This window comes from Bactrocera tryoni, chromosome 5 (assembly GCF_016617805.1).
Source record: "Bactrocera tryoni isolate S06 chromosome 5, CSIRO_BtryS06_freeze2, whole genome shotgun sequence".
Classification (NCBI taxonomy): domain Eukaryota; kingdom Metazoa; phylum Arthropoda; class Insecta; order Diptera; family Tephritidae; genus Bactrocera; species Bactrocera tryoni.
Window position 1 is genome coordinate 51001001 of NC_052503.1, and position 24697 is coordinate 51025697.

The following is a 24697-nucleotide window of genomic DNA, read 5'->3' on the forward strand; positions in this document are numbered from 1 at the left end:
AGCCGCGAGTGCAACAGGATATATTTGTTTGATGACAGGAAAAATCTCGCCTTGCCATCGTTCACTTCCTTATCCAGTTTGGAGAAAGCAGAACTAACGCCGCGGGTGTTGAGAACGACGACATCAATGTCATCGGCGTAAGCCAACAGCTGTACACTCTTATAGAAGATTGCTCGATTCAGCTCTGCAGCTCGAATTATTTTCTCCAGCAGTAGATTGAAGAAGTCGCACGATAGGGAGTCGCCTTGTCTGAAACCTCGTTTAACTCGGCTCGGAGAGGTCTTCCCCGATACTGGTGGAGCTTTTGGTATTGCTCAGCGTCAGTTTACGCAGCCGTATTAATTTTGCGGGGATACTAAATTCAGACATAGCGGCATATGTCTCGATCCTCTCTAAACGGGTCTGGCTTTTATGAAATATATTTAGCCATCATTTGCTAAATATTAGCAGTGTGATGTCTCCATTGACAATACAGGGGTCGAATCGTTACATTCGTGAACGTATCACTCGCCACGTAAATAGTTGTATTTCGAATTCTGACATATGTACGTGATTGTAACGCTTCTATCGTAATCTGGCATGATGACATACGTGAAACATTTTATAAACGTAACCGTTCATTCGAAATGTCGTTCGAATATATATGAACAAAATTTTTGTATTTCAATTTACATAAAAAGAAATTTATTTTCAATTAAATTTAATGAATAATACTTTAACCGCCCCGCTACCCCGATATATATTTCTTGTCTGTGATCAGAATCGCAGTTTTGAGAGTCATAACTTATTTTAAATTTTATGCAGATGTTATGTTATGCCGCACAAACGTTAGCAAATCTTGCGACTTTTGTGGGATGATACCTTCGTCTTTTGCCATATCCTAAAATTCTACACCGTCTTCCTATGCTTCGTTCAACGATATCCTGCAAAGAAAACTTTGGTAATGAGGTTTCATAATTTGCTTTTTTTTCAAATGAAAAAAAGTCGGATCCATTTCGATATTTAATTAGCTGTTGTTAGTTTATTGTAAAATTTTGACAGTTCCACATCTATTGTGACCAAAAAATTATAATCCGTTTGCCATCGTATGTCATAATGCCAATCACTGTATACGATTGACGTATCACGGAATTTTCTTTCGTATGTTTGCCGATCCGTGCGCGGATGTAACGATTCGACCGCAGATCTTTGTAAATTGTCTGGCTATATGCTCCGAAAGGATAAAGCAAAAATTGGTTACAATTGTATATAATATATATATATAGTATGTAAGCTTATTTTAAATTTACCTTCTGGCATGAGAGCATGATGGACCCTTCAATGCTATTAGCTATTAAGTAAGCTCTATCCACAGCACTTCAATCCGTTTAGGTCGCGTGGGTTCGTTTTTGTGGAATTTCATCTCCGGATGTAACTCTAGGAACGTTAGATAACATTCTATCTGCTCCTTCGTACTCCGTAAGGATTCTGCAAATATAACTTTTAATTATATGCGGGTAAAAGAAAATAACAGAAAACGTTTAATTTGTAACGTTTTCTTACTTTTATTTTCAATTTTGATTATATGGTACTGCCAATTAACTTATCGGCGTAAATATCGATATCGACTGCTCTTTTTATACAATATTTTGTAAACAATTAAAGTGCTGAACACATAGAGCGCGACACGGCATGGCAGCACGACAGTTAACTGTAAATGGCGTCGTGAATTCCTCTGCATGAACATTTGTAAGTAGACAGCGTCATAACAATGGCCGGCATGTACACAAGACATTTTGCATGTACACAATTTCGTTGTTACCATACTAATACCCTTCTCTTCAATGCAATTTTAATAATTTGTTCAAAGTGAAATTTGTTATGCAAAAAATAAGTAAACAGGTAAATATTTTTGTTTTAAATTATCAATTGCTATTACAAATGATATAACAGAGCTATTTTATGCTTTTATGTATATGTAAAATAACGTCAGCTTTAAATAAGTTTACATTTTACATATTAATAGCATCACTCCTCTCTACTGTCAACTCTACTACGCAAATATACAAATATTTTCAAGATAGCGAGAGCGACAACTGAGAGCCTGCAGTCGAGTAGTCGTGCAGCTGTCTAAATAACTGTGTCTGTAAGAACGTGTGTATTTTAATATATGACAGATGTCGCTTGCAATCTATCGCGCTCTATGTGTTCAGCACATTAGTGTTGCCGCCGCTTTTATTTAGGGAGAGAACGTATATGATAGATATCGTAAGTAGGATGCAGAGAACGTTTATCACAGACAGAGACCGTTGATAAATGTTCTCTGTAAAAGTTCTCTGTAGGATGATAGATATCAAATACGTTCTCTGTTTTTATTTTGTTGCCGCATCGGTATTCGACACAATATGTCAACCAAATTTAGTGGGAACACTCATTAATACTGTGTGTTAATTCGGGTAATAACACCGTCCGAGACGAGGATTAAGATTATGTTCGATACTACTAAACGCTCGAAAAGTTACTGAACTGTTAAATTTTACAAAAAAAATAGTATTGTAGGAATGCAAGATGCAATCGATTTGAATTGTTTGAAATCCCCTTAGATTAATAAATTTACCAGCAAAGGCAGATATAGTATATTTTGTGATTTACTTTAGCTTAAACATAATGTCGTAATCGTAAAATGTAAGCAGTTTCTTGTTCTACAATAGAATGTGTATAATTCCGCTTATCCCGGGCTTTTATATTCTGAACGAATAGTTTGAATTAAGAAACACTTGACTGGCGTCGTAATAAATGCATCTGGCAGCACATTTTCATTTAAAGTTGTCAAAATGTTATGGCCTCTATTTTCAAATATATATTTGAAAGTGACGTTTTTGCATGGTAGGGAAGGTTTTTGATTGTGTATTCATTTCGGTAAATCGCCAAATAAATTTTATAAAAATATAAATTTAAATGATTAGAACATCTTTAATGGAAAACGATGCAATGCTACTTAACACTAGCATGGAAGTAACTGGATCTCAAATAAACACTTCTAACTTTCATCGCTCGCAGTCCTCTCTCTCAAATGAAGGCGATTTATCATTTTCATCATCAATAGATCAAGAACTGGATGCACTTATATTAGGCGATGAGCTACCCGCGTTTGAAATTAGACTTGTTTCGCCCCTTGCACGTACACCTTCGCCAATAGATACCAATGAAGTAGATTTTCGAACACCAACTCGGCTCCCTCAGTTAGATTGTGATTCTACCGCCAGTGAATGCTTAAATTCGGATTTTGTAACTCTTGAAGAAATCAACTCGCTTATAAGTCCCCCTGCTAATGATAAAGAATGCACTGCGGACGTAAGACGTTGTAATAGCCTCGAGACAATATTTGAAGGAGTGTTCTTAAACACACCGCCAAAAGCAGGTGTACGGTATGTTAATACAACGCGGGAAAATCTTTTCGAAAAATTAATTATTAATCGGATGTTTAGTACTAAGGAAAATCAAGTTCCAAATGTTGGTGCAGTTAATGAAGTTAAAAAACTCTAAATACTTCCACCCAAGTGAGGACATTCCTTAAAACAATATAAAGTAGATAAAATTATTGTTATAATGTTAGCAGAAGCTGTACAAAATGAAGATTTAAAATATAATATTATGCTACATCTTTAAACTGTAATAACAAAATATTCGAAGATAAATTAATTAATCGTACTTTAATACTAAAATATTAAACAAACAAAAAAAAAATGCCTTAAATTTTGTATTTTACATTAATGTATAAATTTTAAATGTAAAGTGTTATAAAATTTGTATACGTTAAGCTAAATTCAGGCAAAAAACTTACATTGCGAATGGTGCCATAAAGTATTAACAACTCTTAGTGCGCCCAAAATTAAATAAGCTTTTTTAATATTATTTTCTTTTCAATAAAACTGATCTTCATCTTTAAAAGAATGATGTGTAACACGAAAAATAACTTTTTTTTACATAGCACCATTTTTATTTTGCACATGTATGTATGAGTACTTAAATAATTCTACAAAAGCTTATTTTATCATAACATTGTGTAAAAAAATATTTATACGTAGTAACATTCTTATTGATAAAATACATATAAATACGTATTAAAAACTTTACTTTAAAATATAGAATGATTGCGTTAGGAATTTCTCACACACTGTCCGATAACATTAAATGTTTTTGGAGTGTTTTGATGCGGAAAATATTTTCACTTTCAATAATCCTGGATTTACTTCACTCCACCTATACAAGAAATCTTAATTAAAAGAAGGTAAACTTCTATAATTGTCTATATCATCTTACCTAAGATTGCGCTCTTTCAAACGAATTTTAACTCTGTTTTTAATTGTAGACACTCCGCCTGTGCTATGTAGACCACGTCCCGTTATTATGAATATGTGCTTATAATTACGAGAGATAGCTCGCAATCCTGTAATGTGTCGATCTAAAAATATATCCAAACAACCGATAGCCTCCAACACATGCAAATAGTGTAAATCCAAAAGTTCTGGGTTATTTTGAGTGTACTTGTGGACATCCATAATACAATTGGCTGCACGATGATTGTACATATCCAATTTCATTTTGTGCAAGTTGGCAATTTGTGAATAATAAACGGCGACCGCGCTATACCCCTTTTGCATAGCTTCTTTGGCTTTCTGATAGCATTCTGCTTTCAGCTGAGAATGATGTGCTGCTAGGTTTCGCATTTCTTCAAAGTCATGCAATGCCATTCGTTTTGCTTCCTCTGGTTGCAGAGGCACTTTAATAACGCGCTCTCCATTAGCTTCGCTGAAGTTGGTTTTACTTTTGGTATTTTGTTGTTCATTTTTAATCTACAAAAATAAAACAGATAAAAAGATATAAAAAGAATAAACTTAATAATATCAACAAAAATACCTTTTCTTGCTCTTCTAAGGTACAGTCCACCAATTTCTTATGTAAATCTGAAACTTGATGGTCTTCTATGGGCTGAGTGGTTTTATTAAGTACTTGGACTGTTTCGTTGTAGTTGTTATCATGAGCTGTTAAAATTTCAACCAGTGTTTCTCGTGGAATGCTTGGAAATGTTTCGCATAGTTTCATTTGCGTTAAGTGTGAGGCCAAGTCGCTTGGTTGATACTGTTCTTTTATTTGTTGTGTTCTTTGGATTTCTATTTCTTGATCATTTTTGTAAATTTGCCATGCATATTCCATATCTAGTAACTCCTGAATATTTTCGGGCGACTCCTTACAATTTTCATACTTTGGATTTTTAAGCAAGCGGGCAAAATGAGCATCTTCGCTCATTATTTGTTGCCTTTGTTCTTCAAGCTGATTATATGCCGATTCTATCCATAGCATGTAAAGCTCTTTAGCTAGTGAGCGTGGCATAAATACATTTAAAACTGGATTATCTGGTAGCTTCTCTAATAGTGACGTCATCTCAGCTTGGAATATTTGCCTCAGTTGTTTTACTAAATCTTCTCCTAGATTTACCTCAATTATTTCATTTGTTTCCGAATTGAACTCGTCGTCATCTGCAGTTTCCTCTTCGATTAGGGGATCAGTCTGAACTTCAATATTTGCATAGGATTTTTGAGAAGGATTTCGGAGCTTTTCTCGCATTTCACGCAGTTTTCGAACATGTGGCGAAAATTGCTCTCCATCAAGTACAAAACGATTTGCTAATACTTCTGATATTTCTTGGAATTCTGGATTTAACCGTTGATTCATACGCGTAGCTCGCGTTCGTTGTCTTTGTGGTTTTGTTCCTGGTCCCGGAGCTGGTGTAAGTATTGGTGATATCGATCCAGTAGTATTTTCCTGTATTAGCGCGCAATTACATTTGAAGTCATCTACAATATCAGGTACTTGTTCCGTATTATGACTGCCGGACGGGGCCATGAGTTCGTCCTCTCTCAAAAGTAGATCAACTGTCCAGTCTATATCGCCTCCACATTTTACAAATAAATCCCAAAGACTGGCCAACTCTTTATTTGGATATATTTGACGTAAAGATGCAAATTCTTTATTTTCGTTCTCACATCCGATACTATGACGTCCAAATGTTGGTTTTTGCTTTAAATCTCCTCCTTCCTGCTCTTTACCGCTTTGTGGTTTATTTGAGTCGTAAACACCTTCGCGTAATAAGTCTAAAATTGTCTTTTCTTTCTTTTCCTTATATTTGGACGCTTGGATGTGGTTTTCATATAAGTTTGGTTTCATATTCCAAAATTTGTTTATTTCTTGTTCATGAGGCTGCCAAGCCTCCGACTCGTTACTATTGATTACGTTCATTTCATTTTTATTTTCAATTACATTTAGCAATTTTATTTCAGCTGTCGAGTTTTTCTTTTTAGATTTCTCCCTTTGCGGTTTCGGTGTATTTGCGGGTTGAGAGGTATTGTCGGAAGCAGCTGATGGAACTGTATTGAAGTCACTTTGTGAATAGTTTTTCTCAAATTTGTATATTTGAAACACTTCGTCTGTTTCGACATCTGTTTGTGTAAGCGGTACAGGAGGAATTGACCGTATTTGCGGTAATGCAACTTGGTATTTTGTCGTCTTTAGCATCTATGAGATAAAATAGAGGCATTATACAATAAAGTGAATGATTTGAAGAAATTTTTTGTTTCTTATATTATTTTAACATTTAGTGACTATTGCGCACATGTGTATATGTATGTACGTACATATGTATATATGTTCGAAAGAATTGGTGACATTTTATTTATATTATTATTATTATTTTTTAATATTCCTTTAATAAGAAATTTGTTTAAAAAAATTCGATCTAAACAAGTATGGAAAGGCTAAGTTCGGTTGCCACCGACCATTTTATACTCTTGCAACTTGCATGAATCAAATCCGGGGAAATACCCTAAGATACAAAACTTCAACCAGAGGCTGGGAATCCAAGCAATTATATAGTATGTATGAATATAAATCACACACTTACCGACATATTCGACATAACGTTTGTTAGAATATCGAGAATCATTATACATACATACATATCTAGTATATGGGAGTTGGGGGTTGTATCGATCCTATTTTATCTATTTTTGTCTATACTGCATACTATTAACAAGCCACATACTAATAAAATGTTCACTGAGCTACATATAACGCTATTATCTATCATTAGTTTTAGGTGATTCATAGAACCGTTAGGTGAAAAAAAATTTAATACTCTGTAGCAATATTTTTGCAAGGGTATAAAAACGATAATTATCTCTTGTGCTTTGCAGTACCGAATGTTCAGTTTAAACGGAACTGCGATTTGTTTATAGTAGTTTCAGATTATTCCCTGTACACATACATACATATCTAAGTTTGCATCATGTACATGCACTTTTAAATATTTTAACCCATTCTACATTTTGAATAATTAATCATCATTAATAATTGTCGAGACAAATATATGTTTTTCTTAAAGCGCAAATGTTAAAAAATTGATTAATTACCTTTAATAAATCGTTCACTGTGCATTTCTCAAAGTTATTTAACATTATCTTTATTTTTTCAATAGGTACTCCGTGTTCATTTTTAGCGGCTAGTTTGGCCGCTGAATTACGCCAGGATGTTCTAGGTTCTAAAATTTCAATAATATATCCATTTTGTACAGCAGTTTGTACGTAAGGCATCATTTCCCATAGCTTTATATTCGTGTTATCAATAAAAATTGGACTCCAACCAGCCTGAGCCCGTTCAGCCACTTGCCGTTGATTAAATTCATGAGCTTTATCTAATAGTGACGGTTGATATTTATATACACCAGAAGAATTGTAAAAGAAGTCATCGGTACTAAATATGAAATCTCTAAATGTGTACTGATCATTCATTGATACACAACTTTCTATAAAACTCTTCGCCAAGTAAGATTTTCCACTTCCTGGTGCGCCCCTCAGAAACACCATAACCTTTGAGCAATCTTTTATCAACTTAGCAATACGCAGTTCTACAAAACTAGATGTATTTTGCGTTTTACTGGTCTTTAACGAGTTATCAGTATACCGTCGGTTCTGAACCATATCCTTATTTGCTAAGGGCATGTTTTGTTTTGGAACTGCCCCACTACGTAGTTTTCTTTGGTTTTCACTGTTACCGTTGCTATTAGCTTTTATCAAATAGTCGACGCATCGGTCAACTACAATAAAATAATTTTATTACGTTAAAATCTACATTAAAAATGTGTATTTTTTGCTTAGATTACCATTCCAGGCTTGCGATTCACAAAGGTTACGCATCTGATGGCTTGGCGAACAATTAAAAATATCACCTAACTGCTGCATAACATTCCGTTTTTCCTCTTCGGTTAATTGCGCATTTCTTGGTACGAACCCCGAGTTTTGCATTTTTATCAACTATTTCCTCCAGAACTCCCGCTATAATCACGATAACAATACATGCATTGGCAAATCAGGCAAATAAATGTTGGCAGAAAATGGTTACAAAATCAAATAATAAAAACAATAACAGTATTGCCATACCTTAGGAAATTCTCATTTGCTTTTAATTTATGGATTAAGGTAAAATATTAATGAAATAAATTTTAAATTCCCAATTGGAAGATAAAACATTTTCATAAAATATTAAAAATAATTATTTTTAAAGTTTATGAGCGCTAATACTACCCGTGTAAAAACTGGAAATTGTGAGTAATATAATACATTGAAAATATTTAAACAATATACGCGTACCTTATATTTTATTTATTTACTTACGTTTCTACCTGATTAATATACCAAATTTGATCTTAAAACTTTTTGCTCTTTAAACTATTTAAGAACTTTTTATGTAATATTTACTCTCTGTTTAAAATTTTTTTTTATAACTATTTATAATTGTGCTTAAACGTTCCGTTCTTATATATTAGTTGTTAGTAAATTAATTTAGAAAATATTCAAAATTGTCAATAATAATCATCTTGCAAAAGTAATCTACAGAAAATTTAGATATTTAAAGCCCTAACCTACATACAAATCTATAATATTCTACTAAACATATCTATGTATATTAAATGTACTCATATTTGTTAATTGTAATTAACATTTAAATTTAAAACCAATTAGAAAACAATAAATTGGAATTAACACAACAGTTTGCAGTTAGCTTGGAAGTCTTATTGGTTTTTGGTTCAATTATTTTGGAAATTGATTTTTCTCTCTCTTTTCTGTTTTTACTGTCAGTGCGCTTTGTTTACTGTTACTATTGAACGAATTGACTGCAAGACACCGACAACTTTTTCATCAATTGTAACAAGGATCTTTCATATCAACAGTGATAGCAACTAGAAGCTTGCGAATTCCAATCTACATAAGTTGAGCTGTGTGAACCTGGATTAGGGATTGAAAAATAAAACAGTGGCAATGCTATTTATTACTGTCTTTACAATTTCATTCTCTCCTCTTCACTTTTTTAATACTCTAAAAAGTGATGTTAAGAAAATAATATTATTATAGTAGCAAGTACTGGATATGTTTATGTTTTCAACTTTACCAATTTATGGTAGCTGAACTTATCAGTAAGTTAAATAAAAACAAATGAATAAATAATGTTTTTATATATATTTTCATTTGCATTATAAACAGACGGAAGTAATCATGTATTTCACTGTCGGTTGGCCAAGAGTGCTTAGCCTGGAGTTCCCAGGGGAGAAATCATCTATTAATCACATTTGCTGTGATGCTGTCAAGATATTAGTTGCTGCCATTGGTGATGATTTTGTTGGTATTTGGTATGCAAATCCTTTAATTCCAATAGCGTTTTATCGTCGCTCTGAGGACTCGATAGCTCAATTGGGAAGAAACAAACTTATTATCTGGAAGCCAGATTCACGCCAATTAGCAATCCTTACAAATATGGGCGTTCTTATTTTATATCATATAGAATTTGATCCTGATGGAAGTGGAATTTTAACACAAATAGATCCACCAACAGCAAGTTTGCGAAGAGATTCAGCAGAACTTTTTATAAAAGAAAATGTACCAAAACTAAATATACGTGAAGCGTGCTCTATTAAATTAGATTCTGCCATCACTACCATTTGCTGCATAAGCCTTACAGAATTACTTTTTGCAACGGATCAGTGTGACCTTGTACGTGTTCAATGGACAGATTTGGACGCTGACGTAGTAGGTGAAAGTGGTGAAAAATCTTTAGCACTTCATGCTTCTATAAATTTACGCAATATTCCATTTTATGTCAATCGAAATTGTAATTTAAAAAGCATTCCACCTCTGGGAGACAATTCGTATGTCGCAGCGTTGGAATATTCGCCATTTATTGGTGGTTGTGCTGCAGTTTTCAGTGATAATCGTGCAGCATTTTTAATAGCAATGCATTTACGTTTTGAATCACAAAACATGCATGGGTTTTGGGTACCGGACGTTGAAGATGCCACAGTTTGTAGTGTTAATCACAAATTTCGATTATTGGCTTATGGTCGAAAAAATTCCGATGTGTCGGTATACGCTATTGAAGATACGACCGGCGGTCTTGAGTTTTCACATAGACTATCTGTAAATTCGAGTGTAATAGCAGGATCTTTGGGAAGTGTATGCGAATTAAAGTGGAGCCCGGATGGTTGTGTGCTTATCGTTGCTTGGGAGAAAGGTGGAATTTCGCTGTGGAGTACATTCGGATCATTACTTATGTCATCTTTGAATTGGGATTTTGGACTACATGTAGATTTGCAACATCATAATCCCTTGCAAGTTGCAAAGTTAGAATGGTCAACTGAAGGATATCATCTTTTCATGACATGCAAGAAAAAAATGGAGCTGTGCGAAGAAAACGATTCAAGTTTTTATGAGGTTTTACAACTAAATTTTGTTAAGAGTACCATGTCAATGAATCCTTGTATAGCTGCACATTCGCATGTTTTATTACAAGGTAAGTTTATTAAGTTGCAAACATTCAATAATATGTTTAACAATTTCTTTTTTCTTTAGGCGATGAAACTTTGTATGTTAATCAGGGAGATAATCTCGAAAAAATTTATTTTGGCTCTAAATTTACCTTTCCCAATAATGGCACAGAACCAACTAAAGTTGATTGCAATCAAGATGATAGCATAGAAATGAAAAAGTCCGTTGACATATCTAGCATTCTATCAGAAAGCAAACTGTGGAATGTAATTCAGCTGCCTTTGACTTATACGGCTAGTAATTGGCCAATACGATATTCAGCAATTAATACGGAGGGCACCCATTTAGCCGTTGCCGGCAGAACTGGACTAGCACATTACTCAATGGTGACAAAGAAATGGAAATTGTTTGGTAATGAGTCACAAGAAAAAGATTTTGTAGTGTCTGGTGGTTTGCTTTGGTGGAAAGGTTTTATTGTAATGGGATGTTATTCTTTGTTGGATCGTACTGATGAGATTCGCTGTTATCCGGAGGAATGCAAACTCGATAATCAATATGGTAATAAAATTCAGGTTCGCGCTCCAGTTATTTCCATGAACATGTTTCGAGATCAGCTCATTGCATTAACAGCCGATGGCATAGTTAGCCTATTCGAGTTAAAAAAAATCGATGTTTATTCCCTAAGTGTCAATTGTGCCTATGAAGTAGATGTGAAAAGCATTTGTATACACCCTGCTTGCATTGTATCGTTGACAATAACAAATCTACGAAATGATTTAACTATGAAGACATCGACTACTTCAAGCGATACAGCGGAAACTATTATTGTGAATGTGTGTGGCCGAATATTAATGATTCAACGTGACTCTCGCAATAGTGTCATCAATTCGTTGATGGCTTCCTGCCTAGCTTCGTGTGTGGAATGTTTTTGGCTTTCTAATGCATTGGAAAAGAGTCCTATGCAAGATTGTTTGTGGCTGTTCTCTGGAGCACACGGAATGCGAGTGTGGCTTCCAATTTTACCACCTCTAAATGAGAAAATAGATGAACAGGCCCAACGATTACACACGTTCATGTCAAAGCGAATAATGTTATCATTTCCACTGAAATTGTATCCATTAGTGATTTTGTTTGATAATGTGATTGTATTAGGTGTAGATAATGAAACTACGTTGTATACTAATGAGGCGAGCTCTCATTTTTCATTACCCTTCTGTTTGTTGGAACGAAAATCACAAGTTTATTTGCATAAAATACTCCGTCAGCTGATTAAAAGAAATCTTGGATACAGTGCTTGGGAAATAGCAAAGTCATGTCGGTCGCTGCCATATTTTCCGCACTCTTTGGAGTTATTACTACATGAAGTTCTCGAGGAAGAAGCGCTGACAAAAGACCCTATTCCGGATGCTTTACTACCAAGCATTCTTGATTTTATTCGAGAATTTCCCGTATACCTCCAAACGATAGTTCAATGTGCGCGAAAAACGGAAATAGCTTTGTGGCCATATTTATTTTCAATAGCTGGAAAACCGAAAGACCTATTTCAACAATGTTTGCAATCAGAGGAATTGGAAACAGCGGCAAGTTTTTTAATTATACTCCAAAATTTGGAGCCATCTATTATTAGTAAACAGTACGCCACATTACTGTTGGACATCGCAATTCAAAATCGTAAATGGGAACTTGCAAAAGATTTAATACGCTTTCTTAAAGCCATCGACCCAAATGAAATAGATTCACCACGTTCATCAATGGTTATAAATATGAAGATCGCGCCTCCATCACAATCTCAAGTTAATCAAAATGCAGAAGTTTTTAATATGATTTTGGGGCCAATAGCACGTGAGCGTAGTTTTTCGACAACTGTAACTTCGAATTTACCCAAAGAGAAGAAGGATAAACAAACGCCATTAACAAATCCATCAAATCCAAATGGAACGTCATTAACGGCAATTCCAAATGAAACGACAACATCATCGCTACCAAACAGTGGCGCTTCGGCGGTGGTTCGCCGAAAAATGGATCGAAGTAATTCAACAAAGGATCGCAAAGAAATATTTTGCATTGAAACTATTCTGCAAACCCATGCACGCAAATTATTACAGAAGCATAAGATAATTGAGTTGGGCTATATGAGTGCCTTTCTCGACTTTCATTTGGTATCATGGCTTTCACAAGAATCGGATCGGTCGGCACGTCTCGATGACTACGTGGAAACACTCAACTGTTTGCATGAAGAACTAAAATTGCCACCAGCCCTTTTACATCCAACGTCAGAAGAGACGGAGTTGTCATTGGCTACGGATTATACACAAATAAAAAAGCAATTTGCGACCGATAATCAACATTCGTTTTTGTTGCATCCATCGAGTCAAACTTCGGAGTCGGGTTATTTCAGCTTAGCTCTAATGGATACACCAACGAGTATGAATAATGGAAACACAATACAAAACAATATTACGTCTATTAGAGAAAATGAAGAACTGAAATACATGCATACTCAGATAACTGACTATATAAAATCACGATCGAATTCCCAAGCTTCGTCCGATAATTGTCGTTACCGTCCATCTATTACTTTACACGACGAGATCCCAAGCGTCTATTCATTAAATTTTGATAATTCTAGCATAAGCGATAATAGTTTGACACTACTCTCGGAGAAATTAAGCATAAAAATCCGTTATTTGTTGCAATTGTTTATTGAAGCAAACTGCACTGATTACGCGTTAGTTTTGTCCATATTGCTCCAAGATGCTGCCTCTATTGGTCGAATAATTAATGTCATGATTCGTTCGGAATCACTCTTAACTTGCCAACGAATCTACGGCGCTCTTAAACGATTAACCCAGTGGTCCTTTGACAGAGAATGCCTCTACCGCCCATTTATGATATCGCTTCAACCTCATATATATCATCTCGATCAGTATATCAGCTCAACTACCAGCAAATTTCCAGTGCACCACAACATTGAGGAGGGAGACTTGTCTCAAGGAGTTATTACAGATAACAAAACGGATAACTCGAACATCAATGCTCAAGCAAATCATATCACAAATAGTCCTAACTGGGGCTTAGACAACCAACCTTCTGAAAACCCTTGTAACGACTTAACAGATCTATCAAATAACGCTAATAATAATCATTTAAGAAGGACGTCGAAAGGGCATTCAGGTCGCAATGAAGCAGGTGCATGCAGAATCATGTAATTCAATAAACTACTCCACAAAGTTGTCAATTACATACAGATGATTCGTGCGTATTGATTAACACGATTTAGAGGACATTGAATGTGCTCGCATATGTTTAAAGTCTATATTGAAAGCAATCCTAGAATAATTTAACAAAAAAAAAATTAAATAACTAAATAAATAGTAGTTGTTAAAGGTTAGATCATTTTTATTAAGAAAATGTTAAATAAATATAGTTTTTAATGCAAAATTTTAAGTAACATAACAAATAAAACATCTGTTTATACTCAAAAAATATGAGTCTGAAGGTTTTGTAAAATGATATATTTTTGAATAGTCAGAACGTCGCCAAATCTAACCTTCCGCGAAGAGTCGGAAAATGGTTAAAAATTGTAGTCGTATAATCGATGGATAACTCACGTTCCTACTATTACCTTATTTAAAATTATGTATAGCGATAGATTCCAGTACATATAACGCAGCAAATCTTTAAAAATGAGGAAGATCATGGGTCTCTAAGGTCTGGAGCGATTTAGTAAATATTTCACTCCATGCTACAGGTCTCAGAAAATGTGTACTTGATTTCATTAGTCGTATTATACACTCAATAAGTACCTGTCGACTGCGCGACAAGGAGCCGAAAAATACTAGGCTCCTGATTCCAGATAGACGTGCATAACGCAGGTTTAAAACCCTTGGCTCCATATATCTTGATAGCGATTAAATCACCCAAATAGCAGCCTGCGAGTTCCTGGAATTCATCAGCTGGGCCTTTGCGGGTATAGATGATTTTGAAAAGATACATAAATGAGCTAGTCATGGCCCACTTTTGTAATGTTTTCTACAATTATACCACTCACATCTGTTTGTGAGGTGAATATCAAAATAAAATTATATTAGATGTTGAACTTAGTAAAAGTGGTTAGATGATAAGATTGGATGAAATTAATCTACATATATATACATACATACATATATGTATATGTAGGTATTAACCATTCATCATTAGCCTTCATATACCCATAAGTATGAATCTTCATTTATCTAGCGTCTTCTTCTTTTTCTTTACTGGCGTAGACGAGTTAACAACAGCGCACCAGTCGTTTCTTCTTCCTCTGCTTCCCCCGGCGGGTACTGCGTCGAATACTTTCAGAGCTGGAATGTTTTCGTCCATTCGGACAACATGTCCTAGCCAGCATAGCCGCTGTCTTTTAATTCGCTGAACTATGTTAATGTCGTCATATGTATATCTTATACAGCTCATCGTTCCATCGAATGCGATATTCGCCGTGTCCATCGCGCAAAGGACCATAAATCTTTCGCAGAACTTTTCTCTTGAAAACGAAGTAACGCCGACTCATCAGTTGTTGTCATCGTCCAACGGGAATTATGAGTGACTTATAGAGTTTGGTTTTTGTTTGTCGAGAGAGGACTTGGCTTCTCAATTGCCTACTCAGTTCTAAGTAGCACCTGTTGGCAAGAGTTATCCTGCGTTGGGTTTCCATGCTGACATTGTTGGTGGTGTTTACGCTGGTTCCAAGATAGACGAAATTATATACGACTTCAAAGTTATGACTGTCAACAGTGACGTGAGGGCTAAGTCGCGAGTGCGACGACTGTTTGTTTGATGACAGGAGATATTTCGTCTTGCCCTCGTTCACTGCCAGACCCATTTTCTGTGCTTCCTTGTCCAGCCTGGAGAAAGCAGAACTAATTGCGCGGGTGTTGAGGCCGATGATATCAATATTTTGCCAGGTAAGGTCCAATCAGTTTGTTGACGGTGGGCTTTAATCTTTCACAAAATACGCTCGATAGAACCTTATACGCGATGTTGAGGAGGCTTATTCCACGGTAGTTGGCGCAGATTGTGGGGTCTCCGTTTTTATGGATTGGGCATAGCACACTTTCAATCGTTGGGCAAGCTTTCGTCCGACCATATTTTACAAAGAAGCTGATGCATGCTCCTTATCAGTTCTTCGCCGCCGTGTTTGAATAGATCGGTGGGCAATGCATCGTCCCCACCGCTTTGTTGTTCTTCAGGCGGGTAATTGCTATTCGAACTTCTTCATGGTCGGGGAATGGAACGTATGCTCTATCGTCATCGATCGGGGAATCGGGTTCGCCTTCTCCTGGCGTTGTACGCTCACTGTCATTCAGCAGGCTGGATAAGTGTTCTCGCCATAATTTAAGTATGCTCTGGGCATTTTTTCGCAGAATTTTCGAGCATTACCCCTGTCGGTCAGCATATTAAGCTCTTCATATTCACTCATTTCGGCCTCTTTCTTTTCGGTCTGCAAATGCGTCTCGCTTCCCTTTTCAACTCTCGGTATCTATCCCATCCCGCACGTGTTGTGGTCAATCGTAACGTTGTGAGGTAGGCAGTCTGTTTTCTCTTCGCTGCATTCCTCGTCGTACCAGCTGTTCTTTTGCATTTTCCGAAAACCAATGGTTTCAGTTGCAGCTGTACGTAAGGAGTTTGAAATGCCGTCCCACAGTTCCCTTATACCGAGTTGTTGACGAGTGCTCTCAGAGAGCAGGAGTGCAAGCCGAGTAGAAAATGGTTCTGATGTCTGTTGTGATTGCAGCTTCTCGACGTCGAATCTTCCTTGTGTTTGTTGACGTGTGTTTTTTGCTGCACAGAGGCGAATATGCGAATCTTAACTGCAACAAGGTAGTGGTCCGGGTCGATGTTAGGACATCGGAGCGTTCGCACGTCTAGAACACTGGGGACGTGTCTTCCGTCTATCACAACATGATCGATCCGGTTGGTAGTTTTTCGATCCGGAGACAGCCAGGTAGCTTGATGAATCTTCTTATGCTGGAATCTAGTACTACGGATAACCATATTTCGGTCCCCGGTGAAATCGATCAGCCTCAACCCATTTGGGGATGTTTATCTAGCGTACTTTCAACAAAAGGGACCAAAAAATTTAACTCCGAAGCCACACGAAAGCAACATCAATACAAGTTACAACATTATAGTCTTAGAACAATGGTCAGCATTTTATAACACAATTGTGCAAGTTAATTTCACATTTACGCTTAAGTTCTGTCGTTCAGCCATTTTCGAACAGAGATAATGAGATGGCCAACTGGTAAATCAATGTAACGGAAATGGACAGAATTTGAAGTTCTCAAATTTCTCTACTGTTGTGAGTAAGCTCTGTGTCAAACCCTTTTCAATTCCGAAGAAATATGGCAATCGGGTTGAAACTTAACTCGATGGCCACGCCTTCTCGAATCTATTTTATTCGGCGGTATATATGGCACCCTTCAACTTATAAAGCCAAAAGACCGCTTACACGGTGGCTGCGTCAAATGCCAAGAGACTACGCACTACTTATTTTCATCGATGAATCGGTCCAGAGTGTCATTGGCGAAATCGTCTAAATCTATTGGCCCAGACGGAATTAACCTCAACCTGTCGCAGACCATGTGGTATAGCCGATATCTGGAATGTAGGAATAGTGTTTCCCCAAAACAAGCCAATTTTATCGCCTGATAACTCTCCTTTCCCAAGTTGTGAAAACACTTAAAGCTTTGTTATTCGCGACATTCACTCACCACCTGATTCAAGCAGACCATCAACTGGCTTCAGCAAAGTTCGCAGCACCACCACAGCACTTAGCGTCATAAACATCCAGATAGTTCGTGACTTAAATAAAAAAACACCCTGTAAGAAGCCGATTCTGGCGTCGTTAGACTTGTCAAATACTTTTGATACAGTCAACTACATAGCGCTATTAGAGGACATCGAACAATCTCCGCTCCTTCCAGTTCTGAAGAGATGGACCATGAACTATCTGAGCGGTCGGTAATCATCCGTACTGTTTCGATGTAAACACTCTAAATTGAGAAAGATTAAACAGTGAGTTCCGCAGGGTAGGGTTCTCTCTCCACTACTGTTTAACTTCTACATATATTGCAATATTTCTGCAACCCCTAGGAGTCTGACACTCCACCCAAAATCCACAGCGACCATATTCACGAATTGAACCAATGAGTACAGACTGGATCTTAATGACACAGTCGATAGTATTAAAATTCCGACTATCAACAGCTCTAAAGGATGCTTCCTGATGTCATCTGTCTTGAAGACCTACATGCTTTCGGTAAAGAAACATTATGCTCACTCCAAGCGGTTTCTGCAGGATTGCTTTCGCCAATCACAACGGAGCCATTAACATCTTCACCGACTCCCTTCCAATAAATGAAATTCAATTTATTAAATGTTGCAAATCCAAAAATCAATTGGTTTAATGAAAAAAGTTTCGGTGAAATAGCCCCCACGGCTGGAATTTCGGATCAAGTACGCTGAATGTTAAATGCGAGTTCCTCTAGCGTTGCTGATTGATTGGCGTAAACCTTTTATTTAACATACCTCCAGGGGAAACAGTCTAGATGCTTTAAATCGCATGATATTGGCGGCCTTTGACAGCGCCATTTCTTGAAATTAACGAGTCGCCAAACTTTGCATGCAATGTGTCTATGTTTAGACGGGTAACATCATTCGCGTCGATTTCCTCAAATCAATGGAAAGAAGTCGGTCAACAACTTTCGAAAGAAATAAAGCCATACCACAACGCGAAAAAACGATAAACAATGGCGTTTCCTGAACTACATGAGGATTTGACTCACCTCTACAACGGAAATTTTGTTTGTTATCGAAACTATTAAGCCAGAAATTGGCCTCGAGTGAGAAGAGCGTATTTTGCACGAGGGTTTCTTACAGTAGCCGTCGTAAAACGTAAATTGTAGTAATAATCATGGACTATTTCCAAGCTTTGTACCAAAATTAAATGTTACACAAGTCCGTAAACAAACATCGCCGCAATGAGCTGTTCAAATCACATCATCCCTATTGGTGGACGCTGTACTTGCTACTATCATTTTCCCACTGGATACTAGACCACAAATATTTATATTGCATACGACATTATTTCGAGCCCGATGATATTAGCAGCAAGTCACAGCTACCGAAACACCAATACATTCAAAGGCTTAGCACGGCATTTTACACATATGTATACTCATGCGAACTTTGCGTAAAAAATGCTTAAACGCAAGACTTTGTTCATACTTTTAAAATTCTGAATTTGTTCTTCAAAATCTTACCCATTCCTCGCAAAGTAATCCCCCTTGGCCCCAATACACTTCTGCCAACAATTTTTCCATTCCACGAAACAGTTGTTAAAGTCAATTTTCAAAATAGCCGTCAATGCGCGTAGTGATTCACCTTTAATGTCTTCAATTGACACAAAACGGTTTCCTCGGAGCGGTCGTTTAAGTTTGCTGAATAGCCAGAATTCACACGGTGTTAAAACAGGTAAATACGGTGGTTGCGGCACGATATTGGTTGAAAAGTTGGCGAAAAACTCATGAAGAATCAATGCAATGTAAAACTAGGAGTTGTTGGCCATGATTCCGGGTTCTTTTTACGAATATCTTTACGCAAAGGAGGGCAAAGGAGGTATAACACTCAAATAGTATCCCTCGTTTGGTCGGTAGAAAGAAATTCGGAGTGCATCACACCTCTTTAATCGCAGAAAACTGTCAACATGATCTTGATTTTTGAACTGCTTTGACGTGGTTTTTCAGCTCCTGCTCCTCTTTTTCATGATATTCGGCCGATTGATTGTCTGCGAATTTTAAATTAAAAAGTCTTACTATTTTTTGGCCACAGTTTTTTGGTTTGAAATGGTTAGTGGTTTTGGTTTGAAATGGTTAGAAGTGTAAATTGAGCCTTATAGAAACTTTAAGGGGGTATTCTCATGTAATCACTTCGAAAAATCGATATTTTTTTATATTTTGTCAGTAAAACCTGTTGAAAACATGCTGTGAAAAATTCAGACCGAAATTCATAGTATTTGATATGTTACAGCTCATAGTCGCCGACGTGTCGTAAGCGACTGTCTACCAGGCGCCACGGACAAGTCTGCAGCTGCTACGTTTCTAAACGCATTTTTCTCGAATCATCATTCTCTGAAACTGTCATGGTCCTAAAAAAAAAAGTTTTCAACCGATTGCTTTAAAATTTACATATGTATGTTCTTCTACTCATTTATAGTTATCGTCCTTACCAGAATTGTTTATTACCGAAAATATTTTCATATTTTTTTAAACGATTTTTAACGAAAAAAAAACAAGATTTTCGTGACTTTTTTTTAAGTTCGACATTTTTTTAATGAAATTGCTTATATTTGTTAGGGACGATAGCCGCAGAACTACTGAATAATAATCCATTCGATTTTTATTTCAGACAACATGATCAGCCGCTATCACCATGACCACTACTACTTTTTTTGCAGGGGACTACTTTGATTAAAAAAAAATATATATTAAAAATGTAAAAAACGAAAAAAAAATTTGTTGTACATTTCAAAATACAAATAAAAATATATTAAAAAATTAAAATGATTGAATTTTGTTGTCGTATAAAAAAATTTTTCCTAAAAAGTGGTAAAATGTATGCGTTCACATGAGAGAACTCTCTTAATAGAAATATCCAGTAGCGCTGTTGGATGATTAACCGGTGATTTAGCAGATATGTATGTGTCTTGCAGGGTACTTATGCATTAACAAAGATTGCACTAGTTTACAGTACATTTGTTGCCGAAGAAATTTTAGCTGTTGCTGACTACATATAATATGCTATTTCCAAAAATATAATTTAAATATTTTTATCAGCTCTAGTTTCAGAGTTTCAGCTATGTAGGTATTACACAGAAAAAAACATGTATTTATTATTTCGTTTTAAAGCTCTTCTCCGATGTCTAGACTTTGGAAAATGACGTATTAGAGACTAACAATAGTCAGACAACATATTTGTATCCCAGAAACCCAGATAGCCCTCTTCCATGTCGCGTAAGTCTTGATGCATACTCTCTCCCTGCTCTTCGCTCATATCTCCTAAATTTTCCGGAAATCTCTCTAGGTGACTATGGAGGAAGTGGAGTTTTATACTCATATTGCATCCCATATTTTTTAATTGTAGCAGAAGGTCTTCTACAAGTTCAATATAATTTTCAGATTTTTTATTTCCGAGAAAATTCTGCATCACAGATACGAATGCTGTCCAAGCCTTTAGTTCTGACTCAGTCATAGAATTTTTAAATTGAGTATCTTTCGTAAGTTCTTTAATTTGGGGGCCAACAAAAATTCCGGCTTTAATCTTTTCCATAGTGAGCTTAGGAAATTTTTGGCAAATGTAAGAAAAGCAGTTCCCATCTTTATCTAGTGATTTTACAAACTGTTTCATGATGCCCAGTTTTATATGCAATGGTAGAAGGACAATTGTGTTACGAGCTACTAATTTTCATTATAAGTATGGACTATATTGTGCTTTCCAGGCTCCATTTTTTCTCACCCAATGCTCTTGTTTAGCTCTACTGTCCCAAAGAAATATAAGACAGGGAAACGTGGTATAACTACTTTGTTGACCGAGAAGAATGTTGACCATTTTTAAATCGACACAAATTTGCCACTCATGGTCATTGTATTTTATTTTGTTCAAGACTAGCGAAATGTTACAATATTCCTCCTTTAACTTTGTACTGTGGGCAATAGGTACCCGTATTTATTTCCATTATGTGATAGAATACATTTAAGGCGACGTTTTGAGCTGTCAATGAATAAACGCCAGTCGTTTGGTTCGTATCGCTTCAAGCCCATTTTTATCAACAAGTTTTTGATATCTGAACAAAAGGTAATGCCGTTTTCTTCAGAAAAATAACCCGTAATTCTGCGTCTCTTTCACGATAAAAACTTATTTTATTATCCGAGGATAGCAAGTTTTTATACCCTTAACAGGGTATATTAAGTTTGTTACGAAGTTTGTAACACCCAGAAGGAAGCGTCGGAGACCCTATAAAGTATATATATAAATGATCAGTATGTTGAGCTGGGTCGATTTAGCCATGTCCGTCTGTCTGTCTGTCCGTCTGTCTGTATATATACGAACTAGTCCCTCAGTTTTTAAGATATCGTTTTGAAATTTTGCAAGCCTCATTTTCTCTTCAAGTAGCTGCTCATTTGTCGGAACGGTCGATATCGGAACACTATAACATATAGCTGCCATATAAACTGAACGATCGGAATCAAGTTCTTGTATGGAAAACTTTTGCATTTGACAAGATATATTTACGAAATTTGGTATAAATTATTTTCTAAGGCACCAATGTAATCTGTGAAGGTTATATTAGCTTCGGTCTAGCCGAAGTTAACGTTTTTTCTTGTTTTCTTTTAGTCTTGATGCTAACAATTCTGAAGCTTGTTTAGAAAGATGTAAATCTCTTACAAGATCATTCAACTCATTTTGGGAAAAGCGTTTTGGCTCATTAGACATACCTTCAAAATCAGCATAATTTTCTGATGTGCTTGGTCCTTCAATGTCTTGCTCTAAGGGTTCAGATATATTTTTAGGCGCAAAAACTTGACAAACTAATCTTAACACAGTAAAATACGCCTGTTTTCGATTAATATGTATGCTTAAATGATAAAAATCAAAAACAAAGTAACTCGAGCTGCTCAAAATTTTTTGAGGGTAGATTTGACAAAACCAAGTAAAAAGTGAACAATATCAATCGCAGAATTCGCGGCAACAGACAAAAAGTTCAATACTGCAAACCAGTGTTGTGTTATTAACGAATGTTAAACACAAAGCAACATTTTATATAAACAATTTGGTAGACTTTTAGAATCATATAGATATTGTAATACTTATCTATATTAATGACGAAGAATATTGATGATTAATTAATAAAATACTCATTAATCTCCTAATGACACATGTGAATACACGAGATATTCAATGGGCTGCAAGTTAATTTTTATGACATTAGTCCACCTACAGTAGAAATCACAGGATGCAACTCCTTACAGGAATTCACATGCGATTCTCGTTGTTGTTGTACAAAGTTATGGGCAAGCGTGTGGAGTAATGTGTGTCGCACCACATCACCTGACAACAATATTGACATTCGATATACTATTATACATACATATAGGAGATGAGCAAAACTCTTACTGCATAAGGACGGGAGGTGGCGTAGAAACAATGTGTGGATTTCGTAGTAACCGCACGGAAAAGTTTTTCCAAAGGAATTTTCATTATAAGTGTGTACGTATGGAATCACAAATGTATGTGTGTAAATAGATAGTACAAAAGTTTAGTGCGTCAATAGTGCTGGAAGGCAAGGAAGCTCAAAACTTTTTGATCCCAAAGTGCTTTCGTCTACCCGCTTGAGTTTTTGCAGTCTGTCCTTTGTTCTGTCGTTCAATGTTATCGCTTAGTGTGCTCCGCGTGAAACATTTTGTCTGAGCGATGTTTATACACTGTTGTGTCTATATACATACATATGTATGTATGTGCAGAAGTACTTTCGAAAAAGGTGCATGTGTATACAATTGCATATTATACTGCACTTCTCTTTAACAGGTGAACTCAGTTTCAGAAGCCATAAATTATTTTTGGCTACAAGGATGTTAAAATAATCCTGCCTCCATAACCAATATTTTCCCCTCTCTGCTCCAGATAAAATTCATAAAATTTTTAATTAACGTGAAAGTTTTGCATAGCTCCATCATGCTGTCACATGGCGAAGTATGCAGTGATTTCGATAGCATTGAGCTCTAAATCGATTGAGAACTTTGAACTTCAGTTTGGCAACAATGCCGTTCATATTGTTTTTTATAAATTTATCATGTGTCTATGTATGTTTATATAAGCATATGGAAATGAGTTTACATCTAAATAGTTGCATTTCATTAATATAGTGATCTTAAAAATGTAATAAATTAAAATATACTTGGCATATACATATGTATGTACACATGTCTACTCTATATGGTATAATCTGCAACAAAGTGCGTAATCTGCGGACAATGGGGAATGTTTATTAGCATTCGAAAGAACATTCTTTGGCATTCAATGTTTCAATATTATCTCTTTCAAATGTTGGCCGCGGCTACATTTCAGAGGGTCCATCCATTGATTCCAACTTTCGATGACTCGTTTAAGCATTTCGACTAGTAACTTGCGAATGACACTCGTGATGTTTTGATGTTTCGAAGCGGGATTGATATCACAAACGTCGTCGAGATAACGAGTTTCAATTTTAGGTATCACATAGTCGATTATCATGGCGCGATAACGGTTGTCATTGACGGTTACGTTCTCACCACACAAAACCGTTGTTTTTTCCGAATGAAATGGCATCCTTTAATCTATTCAGGGTGCTCTTCGTCCTAAACGCGGTAATTTTGCTTGTTTACATAGCAATCAAGCCAGAAATGGGTCTCATCGCTGAACAAAATTTGGTTAGAAAACGTCTGGTCTTCTTGGCGATGTCGCTTGGGAAGGTCGAACGGCTTCAGTTCTTGCACAAGCTGTATTTTGTACACTTTCAATTTAAGATCTCGACGTAAAATGCACCAAGTTGTTCCAAACATTAGTCTGAGTTACTGCGAACTGTGACGAATCGGCTTTCCATGGTCTTCGTGTATACTCTCAGTTACGGCTGCGTCACATAAGCAGCATCACTAAGGAACTTAAGATTCATCATCAAACGGTTTTGAACCATTTAATGGACCGAATTAACATCTGCGATTCTTTGCTGACACGAAAGGAAATCGAACCATTTCTGAAGCGAATGG

At 36.2% G+C, this 24697-nt stretch overlaps 3 protein-coding genes across 3 annotated transcripts; 2 read left to right on the forward strand and 1 right to left on the reverse strand.

The window, feature by feature from the left end:
- Positions 1-2858: 2858 nt before the first annotated feature.
- Positions 2859-3631, forward strand: LOC120777854. The gene has a single exon (XM_040109396.1). It carries the CDS (start codon positions 2938-2940, stop codon positions 3523-3525), a length of 588 nt encoding a protein of 195 aa, XP_039965330.1. The 5' UTR covers positions 2859-2937; the 3' UTR covers positions 3526-3631.
- A 332-nt stretch (positions 3632-3963) lies between these two features.
- Positions 3964-8381, reverse strand: LOC120777293 (NEDD4-binding protein 2). The gene is made up of 5 exons (XM_040108504.1): positions 8198-8381; positions 7449-8131; positions 4900-6555; positions 4303-4835; positions 3964-4242 (listed from the first exon to the last, which is right to left on the reverse strand). The coding sequence occupies exons 1-5, from the start codon at positions 8337-8339 to the stop codon at positions 4170-4172; spliced, it is 3087 nt and encodes a 1028-aa protein (XP_039964438.1). The 5' UTR covers positions 8340-8381; the 3' UTR covers positions 3964-4169.
- Positions 8382-9408: 1027 nt separating this feature from the next.
- On the forward strand, positions 9409-14313 carry LOC120777241 (guanine nucleotide exchange factor subunit Rich). The gene is made up of 3 exons (XM_040108434.1): positions 9409-9508; positions 9576-10878; positions 10938-14313. Exons 2-3 carry the CDS (start codon positions 9588-9590, stop codon positions 14060-14062), a joined length of 4416 nt encoding a protein of 1471 aa, XP_039964368.1. The 5' UTR covers positions 9409-9508; positions 9576-9587; the 3' UTR covers positions 14063-14313.
- Positions 14314-24697: the final 10384 nt, after the last annotated feature.